The sequence below is a fragment of the Sciurus carolinensis genome, chromosome 1, assembly GCF_902686445.1.
Source record: "Sciurus carolinensis chromosome 1, mSciCar1.2, whole genome shotgun sequence".
NCBI lineage: Eukaryota > Metazoa > Chordata > Mammalia > Rodentia > Sciuridae > Sciurus > Sciurus carolinensis.
In genome coordinates, this window is record NC_062213.1 from 154,273,460 (window position 1) to 154,294,244 (window position 20,785).

Here is a 20,785-nt window from a genome sequence, read left to right on the forward strand (position 1 = left end):
AAAGAGCTCATCTTTTAATCTAAAAACTTTTTAGATTAAAAGAAATGTGAGTTTATATGCAAATCGATTCAAAGAAGGTTATTAAAAATGAAAAAAGGAAAGAACCTAGATATTCTTTAAATAAGGATGTGATTAAATGAATTATAGTACATTCATGAACCAGAATGCTGTGCAGTCATTAAATAGGTTTTTAAAAACTCAACAAGGTGAATTAAGTAAGTAAATTGGTATGTAAAACAGTTTGTACACCACACCACAAACCATTAAAAATAGGTGCATGGGCTGGGTATATAGCTCAGTTGGAAGAGTGCTTGCCTCACAAGCACAAGGCCCTGGTTCAATTCCCAGCACCTCAAAAAAAAAAAAAAAAAAAAAAAAAAGAAAGAAAAAAGAAAGAAAAAATAGGTGCACAGAAAAAAGTATTAAATTCATTAAAATGTAAAGCACAGGTACTTTTAAACTATGTACTGTGATGGACTTGCATTGCTTTTACAAACAAAAAGAAATAAATTTTCAAAAAAGATTTTATATTTGTACTTCCCCTGACACACTTTCATTGTTTCTCATTTAATATGTCTTGGAAAGATATTTGTGCCAAGAGAATAACTTATGGTTCCCCTCAGCCAACATGCAGAACTTAGATAAAGGCAAGTTTTCAGGTATATTAATTTAAACTGGTATTTTTACCCCTTAAGTGATTTTTCTTCTTAGGAAACAAAAGATTTTAAGTTTAGATTGTTGTAGGGTAGCTTTGGTGTTCTTTGTCCCTTATATCTTCAATCGAAAACTTTTACTCTTGAAGAAGAACGTTTGCAGTCCTTTGCTGAACTTGTAGAGTGTTTAGATTATTTCCCCCTCTACGTTGATGTAAGGGCTGAAAAAACTGATGAGGCTGCTGAGGGGTGGTGGGAAGAATACACAGTATTTGAATAATTAGATGCTACCGTGCTATTTAGCAAGCCATGCCTCAGTTTTTGCATTTGTAAAATGGTGCAAATTACACTCCCAAACATGGTTGACATAAAAATCAAACAAGCTCATATACAGTAGTACTTTGTAAATAAATGTTAGTTATCAATTTGAATAATCTTGCTAAATAATTCTTGATTTCATTTAAAAATAATTAGTCTATCAACTAAATTATACTATAAGATTGTATCTAGTTATAATAATTCTTAGCAATATCAACTCAAGACAAAATCTTTAAATTACAAATTAACTTTCAAATGAGAGAACCAATCGATATTCATTATTGAAAATAATTTTGTTGATAATGTATTTCCAATTTCTGGGCATCAGGGGGCGCCAAAAGAACTTTTTGACTCTTCTGGCTCTTGGCTCCCTCTGTCTATTTGGCAGTCATTAATATTTATAATGTATGTCAAAATGCTTTGAAAACATAAAACACAGTTACAAGATATTACAATAAAAATGATGTTAACGGTATTGTGACTATAACTAAGTTTTTTCTTTTTTTTTTTTTTTTTTTTTTGTGGTACCAGGAATTGAACCCAGAGCGGCTTAATCACTGAGCAACAATCCCCAGCCCAACTGATTGATTGATTGATTGATTGATTGATTGAGCCAGTGCTTGATAAGTTGCTTTAGGCCTCACTAAGTGCTGAGACTGGCTTATCATATTATGATTCTTCTAACAGCCTCCTGAGCTGCTGGAATTACAGGCTTGGGCCACCAAGCCCAACCAGTCCTCCATTTCTGAAAAGAAACAGTGAAACATAATGAATAAACTACCTACAGTAGGGAGACAGCTTCAGGTTTATGGGGCCAGTATGGACTATTACAACAAATATAATAATTTATTTTATTATTGCTACCATTAAAGTCTATTTAGTTACAAAGTTGTTATTGATTGACATGAATAAATGTATATAAAATTAAAATAATAATCTTAGGAATAGGAAAATTTCTAAGGATCATCTAGACCTTATTGAGAACTAATTAATCCCATGTTTAAGAGCTTTATACTACTGTATACAGTAGTATTTATCGATACTTACTGATATTATATGATTTGTGTCTCTTTTAGAAAAAATATATATTTTTAGTTCTTAATGTTTTTCAAAATAAGGTCTTAGATAATTTTATGCCTCACAATCACCCAGTGTTTGTAAGAAATTCTGACCTGTGAGAACCTCCCCCTCGCTACTTGTGGATCAGATTCTTTAGGGATCAGGGATTATGAACACACATCTTGCCCCCAGTTAGTTTTTATGCCCAGGAATATTCAAGGGCCAATTTGTAAATTGCTGTCAAGGCAAAAGGATAATTTAAATGTTACCACGTTCCCTGGAATAGTTTGTCAATTTTGGTAGAAATCAAGTAGAAAAGGTGATGCACTTAGAAAAGAGTCGAAGGACAGAAGAATAAAATATGTAAGTACACTCACCTGTTTCAGGTGTTTTATGAAAAAAGGGTGAGCTCCAGGGTTGCCAGTACCTTTTACCTGTTTCTCGACATCTCACTTGAAATACATACTTAATGTTTGGCTCCAGGTAGAATTCTGACTGTTGTACATATGTGAAGTTGGTGTCAAATTCTTTAATCTGAAATAGATGTACAATAATAACCAGATGATATGTATCATGCACTTCTAAAACAGTTATTCCACTTAGCAGAAATGTATGGAATGTATTCCAGGACTTTTCTAGACCCTGGGAAAACAAAGAATGGAGCATTTTATAAAAAACATACATAATCCAAATATGTATTTTAAACTGTAAGAGTGAAATTCACATTGCATGTGTTGAACACTTCTCTCTACATATAGGCTCCTAAATTTCAAGAAAGTTTGAAATGTAATACATTTTAAATTCTGGAATAGGTGATTTTAATGAGGTGGGGAAATGGAGGACCTGAGAGCAATCATTTGAAACTCCTCTCAATTTAATTATTTAGAGTGGTAATTCTTCCTGAATGATGAAGAAATTTCACTTGCTCATGATTACTTTTAGGAAAAAAAAAAGTTACTCATAAACTAAGCTGTTAAATTGGCCCTTATTGCTGATTTATGCAAATTCTGGAAGAACTAATGTGTGTGTGTGTGTGTGTGTGTGTGTGTGTGTGTGTGTGTAAGAAAAGAGATAGAAAACATTTGAGAATGCTGAATTAGAAAAATTCAGTAGAAATAAGAAAGAAAATAGCTGAGGAATAGATATACAAATTTTTTTTTCTGGGACTCTACGACCAGTACTAGAACATAATGGAAAAATGACCCCCAAACCAGCTGATTATGCTGGGAAAGAGAAACCCAGGCATTTGCAGAGATTTTTCAATATGCAGCAGTATGTGAATTACTGAAAAAAGTAAAGCAGGATTGAAAGGCAGACATAAAATATGTCTAGAAACGCATTTATGCAACCTCAGGAGAAAACAGTTGCCAGATCCTCATGAAAGAGAACGCTAAAACCATCAGGATAAAAAATAAATACATAAATAAAAAAGGAAAAAAAGATGAAAGCATGGTTATCAACCTCATTTGGGGATTCTTCTTTAAAAACCCAATCTTAACATCAATCTCTAAAACTTGTAATGTATTGAAAATGTAAAATTCATGAAAATATGTTTCAAGGATTCTGTGTTCCCTGAAAGAGATCATTCAGTTTCCACAACTCCTGGCCCTCACAATTTTCTGTTGTTCAAATATGCCTGGAACCTGGGGTCTCCTGGAATCCAAGAGAGATTTGAATCGTGCCGAAGATTTGACTTTCAGATGCTCTTTGCTTGGCATCAGCTACTCTTGTGAGGGAGTTATGATTCTCCAATATGTCACTTACCATTTTGTTTATAGGTAAATCTTCTTGAAGAAAAGAAATACCCTTAAGTACAGTAAGAAGTTCAAACAGAAAGACTTTTTAAAAAATAAATATTATTGGGTATATGTAAGGTATACAGAATATTATGGGATGTTCTACATAATAAAAAGTCTGAGGTAAAACAAATTAACATATTCATTATCTCACATTTTTGTTTTTGTAGAAAGAACAGCCAAAACTGACTCAGTTGGCAGACATCTCATGTATGATACAATTTTATTACCCACAGTCCACATGTTCTGCATTAGATCTCGAGACTTTTTCATCCTTCATCTCTGCTATTTGGTATCCTCTGAACTCTTTATCTTCCCATCCCTTCATCCTGCCCTGGTAACAACTGTTTTGCTCTTTATCTTTAAATATTTGAATTTGTTTTTAAAGATTCCAATATAAATGAGAAAGAATTTTATACAACTGTTATCAGTTGATTCTATAATGGGGCAAACCAGGTAATTGCTTAGGACCTTGCAAATGTGAGATGATATCTCAAGATGGTATGTATCTTCAGAAGCCAAAATGAATATTGAGAAAGTTAGACTTCATCAGTGCCTTTGTACAGGATATACCTCAAGAGTGCAGGAAATATAACTTCATTTTCTAATAACAGTTCATTTTTATTTAGAGTCTCACTTCTGAAGGTTGGAGAGTACTAAAACTGTTTCCTTTGGTTTGAGGCACAACCATTCTTAGGTTGCATCTAAGTTCCTAAGAACATCTTTGGGTAGGGTAAGAAGAATCTCCAACCTACCCAGAGAGTTCTATAAACCCTACCTCCCATGAGTACTGACTTGGGCCATGGCTCAGGTTAGGGGGTCCTCCTCAGTCACCCACCAGTATTTGACTCTTGGTTTCTCCTCTTTACCCCTCATTTCCAATCTTCCCATCTCACTGACAAATGATCTTAATCCAGCGTTTGGTGAGGAGAGAAGCAGGGTGGTGACTGGGAAATTTAGCTGTGACTAATCATATGTTCCTCCAAATCTTCTGTTTTATACTAGCAAAAGCTTTTTGTTTTTCATGTATTTTTAAAAACTTGTTTTACTTATTTATACATCACAGTAGAATACCTTTGACACATCATACATAAGTAGAGCATAACTTCTCATTCTTCTGGTTGTACATGATATAGAATCACACCAGTTGTATATATGTACATAGGGTTAAAATGTCAGATTCATTCTACTATCCCTTCCTTCATTCCCCTCTACCTAATCCAAAGTAACTCTGTTCTTTTCTAACCATACCCCACCTTATTGTGAATTAGCATCCGTATATCAGAGAAAACATTTGGCCTGTATTTTTTTGGGGATTGGTTTATTTCACTTAGCATGATATTTTCCAACTCCATCCATTTTCCAGTAAATACCATAATTTCATTCCTCTTTAAAGCTAAGTAATATAGCAAAAGCTTTTTGAAAAGTAAAATCAAGGATTTGATCCTTTACAATCTGTGTACAGTTCTATCAGCCCTTCCAGGAAAAGAATGAATACTTGATTTTGTGCAGCCTATGCTAAGAATGGTTTTTGCATTTTTAATGGTTGAAAGAAAATGAAAAGAATATTTCATGGTGCACAGAAATTATATAAAATTTAGATTGCAGTCTCTAAAAATAAAGTCATATTGGAACACAGTTATGTTCATTCATTTATATATTGTCTGTGAGTGCTTTCAGGCTATACACACAGAGATGAAGAGTTAGGACAGAAATCTTATATCCTGTGAAAACTAAAATTTTACTGCTTGGCCCTTGAATAAAAAGTTTATTAACAGCCTGGTCTAGCTTAATTAGAGAATCCAGTCATTACTAATCCATCTACTTAAATTTACAGCCTAGACCCCCTAGCTTACTCTCACTGAGGTTAGGCACATTAAAGGCAAGTAATAATAATAGCTAATATTTAAAATACTATCCATATGAACTTAACATTATAAAAATAAATAGCAATACAAAAATGGTTAGGACAGAGTCACCCCTTGCAGGAGCTCACAGATAGACAAGGACATAAATGTGTAAACAGGAAAGTATATACCATGTGGTAAGTGCTCCTGAAAGAGAGACACAAATGTGAGCGTGGATTACTGCTGGCAACTATGAACTCAGTTCCTAACAGGAGTTAGGGGGAAGGAGACAGACCATGAGGATAACCAACAAATTACAAGGGTAGGTCTGATATCCTCAGGAGCTGAATGGGCTCCAAGCTGTACCCTACAGGTGTGGCTGAGGCCTGGGGAGTGGGTGCAGAGAGCAACAAAGTAAGGAGAGAGAGACCATAGGCACTGAAGTATCTCCAAAGAGTACTTGGAGAGCAGGACTAAACTTGGGACAAGTGGCATCCTTGATGTACATGGCAGAAGAGAATTTCAGCAGAATGCCAGTCAGAAACAGACAAATGTATTTAGGAAAGCAGATACACATTCAAGGGAGCATTTGGGCTATCTCAAGAATGAGACCAACGTATACATACTCAAGGGTGAATCTGAGCCAGCTCCAGAGGGCCAGGTAGCAATGCCTTGGTCTGGGGTGTTACTATTTATAGAGGAACATAGCTAGGGACTGAACTAGGTGGAGTCAGGGTAGAGTCACACAATTTTACCAGTCTTCCCTGTACTTCCCTGCATATTGCCCTCCAGATGAGGGTCAAGGACACAGGTAAAGGATGTGGGCTGGGTTGCTCATGAGTTGCTTGCTTTGCCTCTCAAAGTTTCATGGGCATTTCCTGAATTCCAATGGTTCATAGGTGCTTCACTTTGGGAATTCAGCATATCTTTCTTTTTCTGTATCCCCAAATTTCTATCTCAAAAGGTATATTCATGCTTAGGAATTTGGTCAAGAAGAGGTTTTACAAAGGAAAGGGCAACTAGAGATATGGTTAGAGAACTAAGACATTCCTGAAAACCAAGTGGCATGACATGTTCAAGGAGGAGGTAGTCAACAGAGCCGAGAGCTAGCAGGGTGAGGACTGCCAAGGTTCTCAGCCTTTGCTGTTTAAAGATGGTGGTGTCTTCACAGGAGCTAGTTACAGCAAGGTAGAGAGAATGTGAACAACATCTTGAGGGAGATTTCTGTGATAGCCCAGGTCTTTTCCCTGCCATTTACCCTTGTCTTTGCCACATAGCCTCATGGCTTTGAGTGTGCTCCTACTCTGAACCTGGGCTTAAGCAGAGGACTGAAAGGTACTGCAGAGGCTGGGCTCAGGTGCTCTTGCCCTCTGCCATCACCATGAGAAGAACGGGCCCAGGCTAGCCCACTGGACTCAGGAGGAGGACTAAGAGACTTGGAGAGACATGTGAGCAAGCCAGCCAACCTGCAAACACATGCCTCATCCCAGTGAAGCTCAACCTAGCCCTGCTGGACACCATGACAGAGAGGAACAAATGCTTACTGTTGTATGTCTCCTCAGTTTTGGTGGCAGTTTGCTATCCATTAGTGTAGTTGTAGATGACTGATATGCAATTTAGGAAGTAATGAAAACCCAGGAGAAACTTTTAAGTACTAAAACTAAGATATTTAACTGGTGGAAAGCAGATCTCCTCAAATTTTGTTGCTTATACTAGGGTCCAGTATTGATTGTCAGCTAATTAATAAATGTGAAGATGGTTTTGTTTGGGTGTGTAATTTATAAGATACCTTTGGGTGATACAAGATGACTTCACTGCTTCTGTACGTGCATTTCTTTTCGGAGAGGCTCCCTGTGTTGTTTTCTTCAAGACCCAAAGGTAAGAATCACTTGGGTATGTGTGTATGTGCACACGTGTATGCATGCACACAAACGCACACACACGCATAACTTCCTTTTGAAGAGAATAAACAGTCCTAGTATCAAACACCTCTGTAGAAAAATTGTCCTTAAACATAATCAGAACCTAGAAGACAGGATTTAAATAGAACAGAAGCCTCTATCTGGGGAAACTGCTCTCCCAATCCTAGAGACTGTGAGGGTAGATATGTAGGAGGGAGCTCCTTACTGTGATTGCCAAGGTGAGATCTACTGCTTGAAAGAAAAGCTTGAGCTAGACTGGGAAGAGCCTACCAACTTTAGGAGCTGATCTTATTTTGTAATCTAGATTGCATAGTAGTTAGTTGTTCTTAGAGATGCTTATTTTCCTCTTGCTGTTTCTTGAAACTTTACTTGAATCTTCTCTTCGTGCGCCAAACTAGTCTCAGCTACACTGCTTGAGAATTCAAGGAAGGGCAAAGACTAATAAGGTGGGGCAAGATGTTTGTAAATGTTTCCCCCAAATGCAGTTTAATCTTCAAGGATTAAATCTGAGGCTTTGACTTGGAACCATTTCTCAGTAGATCAGTATTAGCCTTGCAGGATCACAGGAAGGGCTTGTGGGTTCCTTTTGACACCTCACAGTCTGTAAGCGGCTTAGCTTTAAAGGGGTGGAAAACACCTTCAGTACCCTGCTTTTTCAGACAGATTGCTTTGCACTAGCACCTCTGTAGCATGGTTAACCTCTGCAGGTTAAAATAAAGAGTAAAAATAATAGTTAGCAGGCACTGACTATTGACCCTATTCCAAGTTCTGAGCTAGATCCCTACACCAATTGATTTCTACCCCACCCCCATTCCTCCACCACACACCTCTATAACAGGTAGGGGCTTATCTTATCCCCATTTCACACATGGGAATAATGAGGCACAAGAAGGATAAGGAGTTTCTCAAGGTTGCACAACTACAAAGCAGCAGTGCCAGGCTTTGAACTCCAGAGCCTGTGATCTCAGCCATAAGGCTTTCCGGAGACAGACTCCTGTCACTTTGAGGTAAAGAACAGTCCTTCAGCAATATCTGACTGGAGGCAATGCCACCACAGAACTGAGGTAGAAGAGGGACCTGCAATCCTTTGATTCCTCCCTTTTAACTATGACTTTTCTGTCCCCTCATCAAGGAGTCAAAGACAACACTTCATGCAGGACCCAGAAGGACTGATGGAATCAAGTGCAGAACAAAGCTTCATCCTGGCTATTGCTAAATTTACTTGGGAAATCTAGTAAGAAAAGGTAAATCATCTTTTTCTGTGTTGGTTGTATTTAGAAGCATGGTAGGAGGGATGAAATATGGGGTTTGGACTGAAACTTGTCCTTTCATTTTCTAAATATTCCCTGGGTGCCTAAAGGGATGTAGGGTCTGTGAGAAGCACTAAGCTACTGACTGTGTTGGTTTGGAAAAACCTAGCTTAGCCTTGAACAGCCTTAGTCTATTACCTCTTCCTATTTTATGCAAAACAAAGATTAATATCTCAGAAGCATCTTCTGATTATGATTCCTAAAATATCCTAATTGAGTAAACTTCTATTAACTCAAAATCTAAGACAAGAATTTCGTCTGGGTAGTTTTGAGATTTACCTAAATTCCACAGATGTAATAGGAGTCCAATAGGATCTTCACTTGTTCATTGATCAAACGATACAGAACATGAGCTCAGCTATGCATAAAGCCAACAACTAGAATGTTCACTTTGAGGATTTAAATGAGCAAAGGTAAACAAATAAGTGGACATCAGGAGTTTATTTCTAAACAGAAATCTTTGGGATATGTCATGAAATTAGTATAGTTTTACCCCATCTTCTTGACACTTTAAAAATATATCACTCTACAGCAGAACTGATTTTCAAAATGACAAGGTTGAAAATGGAACAAGGCTTTGGGGTCATGCTAATGACCAGATTAAAACTCAGTTGTGTTTAGTGGATGTTTTGGTGTTAACTACATAAAATTTTATTTCACTGCCTGAAAGCTGTTATCCAAAACTGATATAGAACCCTTTACAAAATCAGAAATTCCACCCCTTAATTATCTGAACTGAATGGCAATATATTATATTTGAAAATAATGATGGCATGTCTTTTCAAATACACCAAAATTGAAACTATAGCCTGTCACACAAGTTCATATTAGTGAGTTTTTATTACATTGATTATAGGTGTTGTATCATATGATTTTATTAAGGAACCTTCTACCTGTTCCTCTCCCCATTTGAGAAATTACTCTTGGTATTTAACAATAGTCTGTTTTCTAGATATTCAGTTCTTGTTTCAAGTTTATCTAAGACTGAGGCCTATACTAATAATAAATCTTCTACTTTGAATTGTGCATTCTTCATTTTAAAAGAGACATCCTTAAGTCTATGTTCTCCATTCTGAATAATTTTTAATTTCCCTGGATACCTGACAAATTTCAGCACAGAATATTTAAATTTTATGTCCATGATCATTGATGTAAATTTCACCCTAGGAGACAGTGAACTAATTACAAGGAGCTAAAATTAGATCTCTCTCAGTTGGATATTTGGTCTATTTAGTAATTTACAAAAGGCAGGAGGATTTTTTTCAGGAAACAGCTCTCTAGAAGCATACGGCAATCATTAAAGCTAGAGTGGTTTGAACCTGGTGCGATGGCATGTGCCAGTAATCCCAGAGACTCCAGTGACTGAGGCAGGAGAACAAATTTGAGGCTAGTCTCAGAAACTTAATGAGACCTTGTCTTAAAATAAAATTTAAAAGAGTTAGGGATGCAGTAAAGCACCTCTGGGTTCAATCCCCAGTACCAAACAAAACAAAACACAAAAAACAAAGAAAACAAAAAAAGCAAAACAAAACCTAGAATAGTTTGAAAATCACACAAATAATCAGAAATATGTAAAATAAATCACCGATAAGTCCACTGGGAATACTGGGAGTTGACTTTTCTTTTAAACCATTCACTCACATGCTAAAGAATAATTAAAGTTTAGCTTACATTCCAAGTTTGGTTTGTTGTAGCCTTGTATCTCATTTCACAGGAAACCTTTTCAATTGTTGTTTCACTATTCCAATGAATTATGGTCTTGGCTACTGTGGCATTTATAGTCTCAGCCCTGGAGATGATGGATGCAGAAGGAATCACTAGAAAAGGAAACAAAATCTTAGCAATTTAGAAACTGGCCTAGGGAAAATTTTTTATCAAATTTCCTCATTTGTAAAATGGAACAATACTACCATGTATGGTTGTTTCCAAAATTAAATGTGATATGTACATTGTGTGTGAAACATAATAGGCATTCAATAAATGTATGAGATGATATTAAGATAAAAATGATAATAACAGTAATACTACTACTGATTATAACTTAGTTCCTAAGTTATAGGAACTAAGTTATAGTTATAATCATCAGACATGACATTATACTTCATTAATCCATCAAGAGGAATCTGCTTTTGAAAAAATGTTTTATTATTGCATCCTACCTCAAAATGCAAATTTGCAAAAACATGTAGATCACAGTCAAGAGAACTACAACTCCAAGAATATACAAAGAAATGGCCCTGTTGTTTATCACCATGGTCAAATCCAGTATTCAGAGCCTGGGACAGATTCTTAGACAATCTAGTTATCTAAGCTAGTTGTGATTAATTGAGAAGTTGAGACATTAGTTGTGATAGAAGACTTCAGTGATGCCCAAGGGGATCTGTGTGGCACCCTAAGAGAAGGCTTCACACCCCATAGATCATTCAGCAGGAAAGTTGTCAGAAACATTATGATTTTTTTAAAATTTCTCATAAAGCCTAAGGAGAGAAGTCAAGAATGTTAGAATTAGACATTCCCTAGCTCTGCAATCTCAAAATTTTTAATGCCACTAAGCCTTGTTTAATTATAATTATCTTCGACAAAATAGGATGTAAAAGCAGTTAGCACATGAGGACATAGATGCTCAATTTGTGTTAGGTTATTGAAGTTATCCTTAATGACAACAGGAATCATTGGTGCTAGCACCTCTAAAGAGATAGCAATTCACACTTGACGCTCTGAATTCTGATTTTAGGGCTTGGGTGTAGTTGTAAGATGATCAAGGATAATTACTTTTTGAAAAATTTTTTTCAATGTATAGGTACTATATGTTTTTTAAAATAACTTTATCTTGTTTATTTATTTATTTAATGTGGTGCTGAGGATTGAACCCAGTGCCTCATATATGCGAGGCAAGCACTCTACCACTGAGTGACGACTCCAGTCCCTCTTTTTAGAATTTATCTTAAGAAAACAATCAAGAATCATGTAAAAATTTAGCTACAAGGTGTTCATGGCAATATAGTTTATAATGGTGAAAAACTGAAAACAGCATAAACTTCCAACAAGAAGGAATTAAACTATTGTATACTCAACACGACACTAATAATATTATAGATTAAGTTGATAGAAATATTTATCATATATTTTAAGTAAAAGAGGCAAGATCCAAATATATCTGGTGCAAAAAAAATACTTTTGTTATATCTGACTGGTCAACTTATAGATGTCTACAAAATTTTCTGCAATTGTCATTGTATTTTACAATACATAAAAATGAAAACAAAATCCCCCACATAAGCCCCAGATAGTCTATAGAGTTTAATTCCCTAGTATGCTGTACTTCTCATAATATAAGACATATCATACTTGATTATAATTCTTGTTTCTCCTCCTTGGTAGATTGCAAGTTATTTTAGGACACTTTCCTTGTCTATCTTACTGTCCTTGGCTCTCAGAACAACACTTGGAACATAGGGCCCAACAAATATTTGCAAAAGCATATGCACCTAAGTAGAAATAAGACAGGAAGGATATACAACAACATGGTTGGCAGGACTTATCTTGAAGTTGCCTTGGGCAGGAGGAATTATAGATGATTTCTATTTTATCCGTCCCTGATCTGCAGAATTTTCTTTCAGATCTAGACTTCATTGACCAAGTCAGCACAACACAATTGTCTATTATTAAAGACATTATGGAATTCTTATTCTTTACCTATATCATCCAGATGGATCTGTAGTTGTTCTGATTCCTCCATACCTAATGCATTTGCAGCTTGAACCCAAACCAAATACCGCCTGCCCGCTTGCAGTGAGTTCATGGAGATGTTAATATAATTTGAGGCGAGATACTGTTGCTCTTCTTCTGTCTCTAAACTTGAAAAAAGAAGAAAAAAAAAAAAAAAACCACCAACTTCTATTTACTTTGAATTCATTTTTTCAGGTTTTTATTTTATTTTGTTTTGTTTTGTTTTGTTTTGTAGTCCTGGGGCTCAAACCCAGGACCTCACATCACAAATTTTTTGATGGTACCATTTTAAATCTGCCTTCAGATATGTAATCTTTTACTAAAATTAAGCAAATTTTATTTCATCTTCTGAATTTTTAAAAACAAATTTGAATCTGTCAAGGGCCATGGTATGACTTCATTTGGATCTAAACACATTTGCCTTCATAAGATCCTTTTCCTCCATTAAAAAAAAAGTGTGTGTATATAGAAATATCTAAAATATATATAAGATACACATATATACATACATATTTACATACATATGTATACATGCTTGTATTCATATAATATTGTTTTTAAAAATTATGTTGATATAGACAAATATTGTTATGTATTAAAACATTTTATTTAAACTTACAGTTTTTCTCCTCTGATTTTAAAGGAAATTAAATATTTTCGTGGACTCCTAAAAAGTATGTGAGGCACAGGCAATGCCCTTACTGTGCCCATTGATTAATTCAGCCACAACATAGCTTGGAATAAAAGAGCTGTCTCTTGGAGCAAGGATTGCATGGGGTTCAGTGCAAAGACTTTGAAGTCAGACCTTTCTGCCAGGAGTAGGGTGAAGGGTGAGGATGGGGGAAGGATGAAACCCTGAGTTGGGATAAGGGTAGGGCGACCTTCCAGACAGAAAGACCAGAATATTCTGAAATCAATAAATAAAATGGCACGACGTTCCTGTTAGAGTTCAACACATCAATCCTTTGGAGCTTTTGAGGTTAAGAAGAGCAACTGAGAGACTGGAACACAGAGTGTAAGTCATGGAAAGAGAATGCACATACTCACATTCACACTATTTTAAGGGTCTGTGGGGCTATCTGACACCACAGGTAGACTGGTGGGAAATAAAAATGGTGGCAGGAGAAAGAATAAAAGTCTTTTAAATATCCAGAATTGGACCATTAGTCTGAAGTGAATGAAGGTAAGTGGAGATGAACATGAAGGATTTTGAAAACTGAACTCACTGGACCTGGTAACTGATTGGATGAAGTGAAAGGACGTCATTTACTACTCAAAAGAATGGAGAAGGTAGGGGAGGAAGACTTGGTTCAGAATAGGGTTTAGAGACAGCTATTAAATGTCATTTCAAATTATATTTAAGTTTCTATAATTGAATGACTGAAGATCTCTAACTGGCCATTTAAACTTGGTAAATTCCATATGTTATATGTTCAGGCTAAAATTTAAAACTGTATTAATTGACATTGTCTTTGGACAGAAAGTTTGAATCTGTTTTAAAATTTCTACTCCCAAACAACCACACAACATTTTCAGGGGCCAAGGGGTCAAGTAGTGGAAAAGAGAGTGTTGGAAAATGTTGCTTCTCTCCTTCTGTGGTTTCTGTGAAGATAAATTGTTCTTAAGCCCCCTGGCCTCTTGTCTCCTTCCTCCCTGACTATGTCAGGACTGGCCTCTTGCCTCCTCCTTCCTCTGGAAAGTGGGAGTAATTCCACTCAGCCACTGTAAGGGATGAAGACCCAACCATTCATGTGCAGTTCAGTCCCTTCCTCTCTCCCTCTCTTGGGAGCCAGAAGACCATGGGAATGGGCTGTTCTGGTCTGCTCCTCCCACCTCTGTAAGAATAGGTGAGTAAGCCCCATGGGACCTGCAGTAGGCCTACTGACTGCTGACTGTGATGGGGGACAGGGTACATCTGTCTATTTTGGGTTTACCCAAAAGCTCACTGTGAGAAATCTCACTATGGCCATATACCCAGTTGAACCAGGAAGAGACTTCACCACTCTCAGCAATAAATATCATTAAATATTTAAGTATTCAAATTATTTGAATATTTAAAATCAATTATTTAAATATTAAATCCAATATTTTAAATTAATTAAAATATTATAAAAGTTTTGATATTTTGAATTTCATCTGCTCATTCCTTGCTTTTTCTCAGTTAATTTAGAACTCATGATGGACATCTGCAGAGATTAAATATTGGTCCCCCTCAGATTCTAAAAAACACCATTGTCTATAATCAGATCCATCTGTAACATGAAAATGTTTTCAGTGAACTTCCCTTGGTTAACATTTCTTGAACCCTTTCAACTACCGACTCTTTAGATTTCCTCTTCTTAAACTTCTCATTCAGTTTCTATGATTTTGGTAACTACATCTAACCTACCATTTCCACTTGGTCTTTAATTCTTTTACTGTGAATTTTGCCTTAATTTTTCCCATGAGATCACTCTTAAAATGGCACCCCTCCAATGCTGAAATTCTGAGTCATCATTTTAGTATTTGTCCCTCTTGATTACTTAACATTCCCATTTCCCCCAAATGTCTGAACCCTGTCTTCTGGGTTTAAGGTCCTCCATCTTTTTCTTACTTAGTGACTTCTTGCCCCTGCAACCCTGCACCTGGGTTCCTTTCTCTACTCTTCCTTCCCACCCACATTTAAGGTCAGCTCCGGCCCTTGACTTTTCCCTAAGCTCTTTTCCTCAGCTCACTCACCTTCCTGGCTTCAAGTCTATTCTACATACAGTGATAGAGTACCCTGGGCTCAGTACCCATACCACAAAATAAAGTTTACTTACATCATGTTTCTATAACTGCCTTGTGTTCTTTATGAAGTAAAAGGGACTATAAATATACTAATAAAAAATTTATTAGGAGATATGCTAACCTTATGTTAAGTAAGAATTCAAATGTGAAAATAAGGAAATGACAACTATGGGTAAGAGGTAAGTGGGGCACCTTTGAATATTTTCCAGTTAGAGAAAACCACACACATGTTCTTAATTGGTTTGTGACTCATTCTTTTATCACGCATATTAAGACTTCAAGTCAAAATGGAAATATATTCTCAAATTGACACTAACTTCAGTTACTAGGTGATTTAATTCTGCTTTTGAAGTCTTCTCCATGTTAGCACCTAGACCACAAAGCACTATTTTATTTGAAGACTCTACTAATAATGACTGACTATACCTTAGGAATAGTTTTCCATAAAACTCATGATATTGTGATGTAATAAATACTGTGCATATTTGATCTCTGCTTAGTTTCTGAAACACAGCTCCTAAAACCCATGAGATTTCTAAAGCAGTAAGTGTCTTTCTGCATGCTAATAAGATGGACAGCCTTGGGTGGAGGCTGGTTGTGGGGGCAGGGCTAGAGGATCAGCCAAGGGATATCAAGTGATGAGAGGTTGGAGCTTTCAGCACCCCCTTCATACCTCCCACCACTGGGGAAGGGAGCAGGGCTGAAGGCTGAGTAGATAACCAATGGCCAATGAGGGAGCTTCCACATACCTCTGTAGGTGTCTCTATGCATTTTTCCATGTGGCTATTCATCCATACCCTTTGTAATACCTTTTATAATAGATGGTTAAATTTAAGTAAAATCCCTGAGTTCTGTGAGTCGCACTAATAAAGCTGAGGAGGGAATCCTGGGAACCCTGATTTTTTGCCAATCAAAAGCCCCAGGTCCTGACCTGGGGCTTTTGATTGGCATCTGAAGTGGGGGCATCAGTCTTGTGGGACTTGAGCCCTTAACCTATGGGATCTGGTGCTATCTTCAATATAGGTGGTGTCAAAATGGGGAACACCCACACTAAGTCTCCTGGGGAAATAGTTGGTATGTGGAAAGATGTCCCCGCCCTATATATGTGATGTCAAAAGCATTGTGCTAGAAGTAGAAAACAGGAGAAACATTTTGGTTTGTCCTCTCTTGCTCACAGAACTGTACATCACAAAGTTGTCATGGTTTGGATCTGGAATATTCCCCAGGCTTATGTGCTGAAGGCTTTGTCCTCAGTGCAGCAATGTTCAGAGGTAGAATTCAGGGAAGTGACTGGATCATAGGGGAATTCTAACTTCATCAGTGGATTATTCCACTGATGGATTAATTTGATGGCATCGATAAGAGATGATGGAAACTGTAGGAGGTAAGGCCTAGTTGGAGGAGGTAGGTTACTGGGGGCATGCCCAGGAAGGGTCTATCTTGTTCCTGGTGCCTGCACCCACCCCTGCCCCCACTCCAACCAGCTGCCATGCGGTGAGCAGTTTTGCTCCACCACACCCTCTGCCAATACTCTGCCTCACCTTGGCACATAGCAATGGATCCAGGTAGCCAAGGACTGAAAACTCTGACCCAAGAGTCAAAATAACTCTTTCCTTCTCTAAGCAGTTTTTCTCAGATATTTTGTCATAGTGACAAAAAGATAACTAACAGAAGAGTTTTTAAATTTCTCTATTTCTTTCTGTGTGTGTGTGTGTGTGTGCTAATGCATAGCATATATTCATTGAAGGGAACTGATTTGTTTTTCCGATGTTCCCCATGCACCTAGCCCTAGTCCTAATTAATAATTTTCAATAAACACTGCCAAATTATGGCAATAGTGATGAATAGCATCATTGGTTTACTTAATCACTCATTCAACACACCTTTATCTAACACCAACTATATTCCAAGCACATCTTTATACACTGGTGCTACAAACCAAACAGATGAAGTTACAATTCTCATGAAGTACACATTCTGGTGGAACAAATACATATATAAGATGCACTGTGATGGTAAATGTTCTGAAGAAAAATAAGGCCAAATAAAGGTGCTAGAAAGTTCTGGCAGGATTTATTTGTTTAGGGAGAAGAGTAAGGCCTACTTGAAAAAGTGACATTAGAGCAGTAAAGAAACACACCCTGTGGCTCTCGGGAAGAAGGGAATTTTAGGTAATACGCAAAGGCCCTGAGGCAGGACTTTTCTTGGCCTGTTCAAGAAATAGCAAAGGGGTCAGTGAGGTTTCAATTGGAGGGAGATGGAAAGGAATTAGAGACTAGAACAAAGAGTTTTCCAGGAGGGAGGGATTTAAAAGGCATGTAGAGTCATGGAAGTATTCTGGCTTTGATTTCTAAAATGAGATGTGCCAAGCAGAAGGGTGAAAAGATCTGAGATGCCAGGAAAAGGGATTACCTACTTGGGAATAAGGTGTTACCTGCCTTGGTCTTCTACTGCCTGGACTACCTAGCTGAATTTCTATCCCAATCTATCTCATCCTAACTTTGCTGTCTTTGAGGACAGGATGCCTGAAGGCCAATTCCTCTTCAGGTGGGCTGGCCGAAACTGGTTAGATCTGGGATGGCTGCCAAAGTGATCACTTGACAACCTTTACCTTCATTATAAAAAAATACATGAATATTCCTCCCCCTTATTATCCTATCTCTGCTCCTCATTTCTTTTACCCTATAGCTATAACCTCCCGGCCATGAGCAGAGAGAAGCTGATTTTCAAGTTGATCTCCCACTTCTCCTATTCTTGGTCAAGAACAAAAGTCTTTTTTGCTATTCCGTGGATCTCAGTCTTGTCATTGACTCCACAATTCCTAGAGAGAAAAATAACCCAGTCATTGGGCTCAAAAATCAGTAACAAATGGACTACATGAGACAAAGGCAGAGAATAAGGAACTGGTTAGGAAGCTCCTGGACTGACCAGGTGAGAGGTGACTGAGTTGGCCTAGGACTGCAGAGTAGGTGGTGAGACGATATCAGATTTTTACAAGGTAGATCCAAAAAGTTTTGGTGCTCAATTGGATGAAAGGCAAGATAGAAATCTAGGAGGACTCCAATCATTTTTATCTGAATAATGCTAAAGATGGAGATGTGGTTTACTTAGATGGAATAAGCAAATCTGGGTAGAGGAAACTGAGGTTTGCTTTAGAAAGTGGAAACTCTGTGATACCTTTTGGATGTCTAAAGAGGAAATGTTAAAAGAGATGTTAAGATGTATAGCAGCTGTAGCTCAGGAGACTACATTTGGACTGGATTTATAAATTGGGAAGTTTTATGCCATAAATTTGGTTGAAATATTTAAAGTAACGAATATAGGTAAAGATCATAAGAGGTCCTAGGGCAAAGCTCTGGGTCTTTATTGCTTTATCAGAAATGAAGAGAAATCTGAAAAAGAGACTGAGAAAAAGCACCCAGCAAGATAAGACAAGAAGCAAAAGGGAGTAGGTGCTATGGAAGCCACAGGAAGTTGAAGAGCCAAGGTAAATCCCCTTGATGGTAAATGCTCCTGACAGATAAAATAAGAGCATGAACATACCCTTGGGTTTGGCAATGGGGAAATCCTTAGTGACTCTGATAAAAGCTATTTCAGTGGAGTGGTGAATGAAGGTGAGAAAGGACCAAAGAAAGAGACAGTACAGACAGCTCTTTGGAGGTTTTTTGTCATAAAAGGGAGCAGAGAAATAGTGTGGTGTTAGGGAGGTATCTAGAGAATATTGTATTTTTCAAGAGTAGATGCTGCAGATGCTTGAAAGCTGATGGGAATAATCCAATAAAGATAGAGAAGGTAATGATGAAGAGGAAAGAGGAAAACTGTTGGAGCTATGTTCTCCAGCAGGCGAATCCAGTACAAGGGGGTGTTGGCCTTAGAACAATGGGGGTTCATCCACAGTAACAGAAGAGAAGATTAAGTCTGTGGGTACAGATGTCAGTGTGTTCATGGAGGAGGGAGGTAGGGTATTTCTCATTGTTCTCATTTTCTCAGTAAAATGGGAAACAGATCATCAATAGAAGGTAAAGAGGGGAAGATATTGGAGACCAGATACAAAAGAAACTGTAATAAAATAATTATCTGGCTTAGCTGCAGCTTGACTTGGCTAGTGAAATGTAGGAAGACTTGTGTGCAGAGCTCAGGACCCAGTTGAGATTCGTGGTTATAAAAAGTAACAAAGTTGTATTTGTCTCCAGTCCTAGATAGCTCTCTGGGCTCATAATTGGTGAGGAAATGGATTTTAAAATATGAACTGCTTATTGAATCCTAAAAGAATACATGCTAAGTGAAATAAGCCAATCCCAAAAAACCAAAGGTCGAATATTTTCCCTGATAAGTGGATGATGATATATAATGGGGGTGAGTGGGGAATGCGGGGGTGGGGGTGAGAGAAGAATGGAGAAACTTTAGATTACATAGAGGGAAATGAAAGGGAGGAAGGGGCGGGGGTATGAAAGATGGTGGAATGAGACAGACATCATTACCCTATGTACATGTATGATTACATGAATGGTATGAATCTATATCATTCACAACCATAGAAATGAAATGATGTACCCCATTTGTATACAATGAATCAAAATGCAGTCTGGAAAAATAAAAATAATAATAATAAAAAACTTTTCACATGTATAAAAAAGAATTACTGAAACATAACATCATAGTCTTATAAACATTTGGGATCATATCTAAGAATTCTGCTTATTAGAAATAAATATGTGGGAAGGAATATAAGCAGGCCTTATATGAGCAGAGTAGGCAACAGATTTTAAGGGCCTACAATGACATCTAATCTAAGCCAGGCATGGTGACACATGCTTGTAGTCCCAGTGACTTGGAGGTTGAGGAGGGAGGATCATAAGTTCAAGGCCAGCCTCAGTAACTTAGCAAAACCCTGTCTCAAAATAAAAAATAAAAAGGGTTGGGAATGTAGCTCAGTAGTTAAGCCCCAGGAACAATTCCTGGTGCAAAAGAAAGAAAGAAAAAAAAAAGAGATGTAGTAGAAGAAAAAGAAAATTAAAAATAAAAAAGTAAATAAAATTATATCTAATTAAAAATATTTGCCCTATTGGTCTTCCATGGTATCTGAAAATTCCACTGTTGGTGTTCTTGTAAAACATGTATGAGCTTGTCAGGCACAGAGATGATGTGTGTGTATGTGTGGGTCTTTTTTTGTTTTGCTTCTCCTTTTGTTTTTGTCTCTAGAGTTTACCATGATGCCAGGAAGACATGAAATATCAAATGAATATTTACTAAACTGACTTGAATGGAACAGAATGGAGGGTTATCATTCATTTCTGTGCAACCAATATTTATCAGGTAGAAGGCAATGCACCAGACACTGCATGAATTTCCAAGATAAAGAAAGAACACATGTACATGAAG

The 20,785-nt window shown here is 37.1% G+C and overlaps 1 protein-coding gene across 1 annotated transcript in view; it reads right to left on the reverse strand.

The window, feature by feature from the left end:
* Window positions 1-20,785, reverse strand: part of Il23r (interleukin 23 receptor) — a 57,781-nt gene that overhangs the window by 18,440 nt on the left and 18,556 nt on the right. Inside the window, exons 4-6 of the mRNA XM_047527708.1 lie at window positions 12,602-12,762; window positions 10,577-10,722; window positions 2,408-2,564 (exon numbers count right to left, since the gene is read on the reverse strand). Coding sequence (XP_047383664.1) covers window positions 2,408-2,564; window positions 10,577-10,722; window positions 12,602-12,762 — 464 coding nt within the window. The remainder of the gene's footprint in view (window positions 1-2,407; window positions 2,565-10,576; window positions 10,723-12,601; window positions 12,763-20,785) is intronic.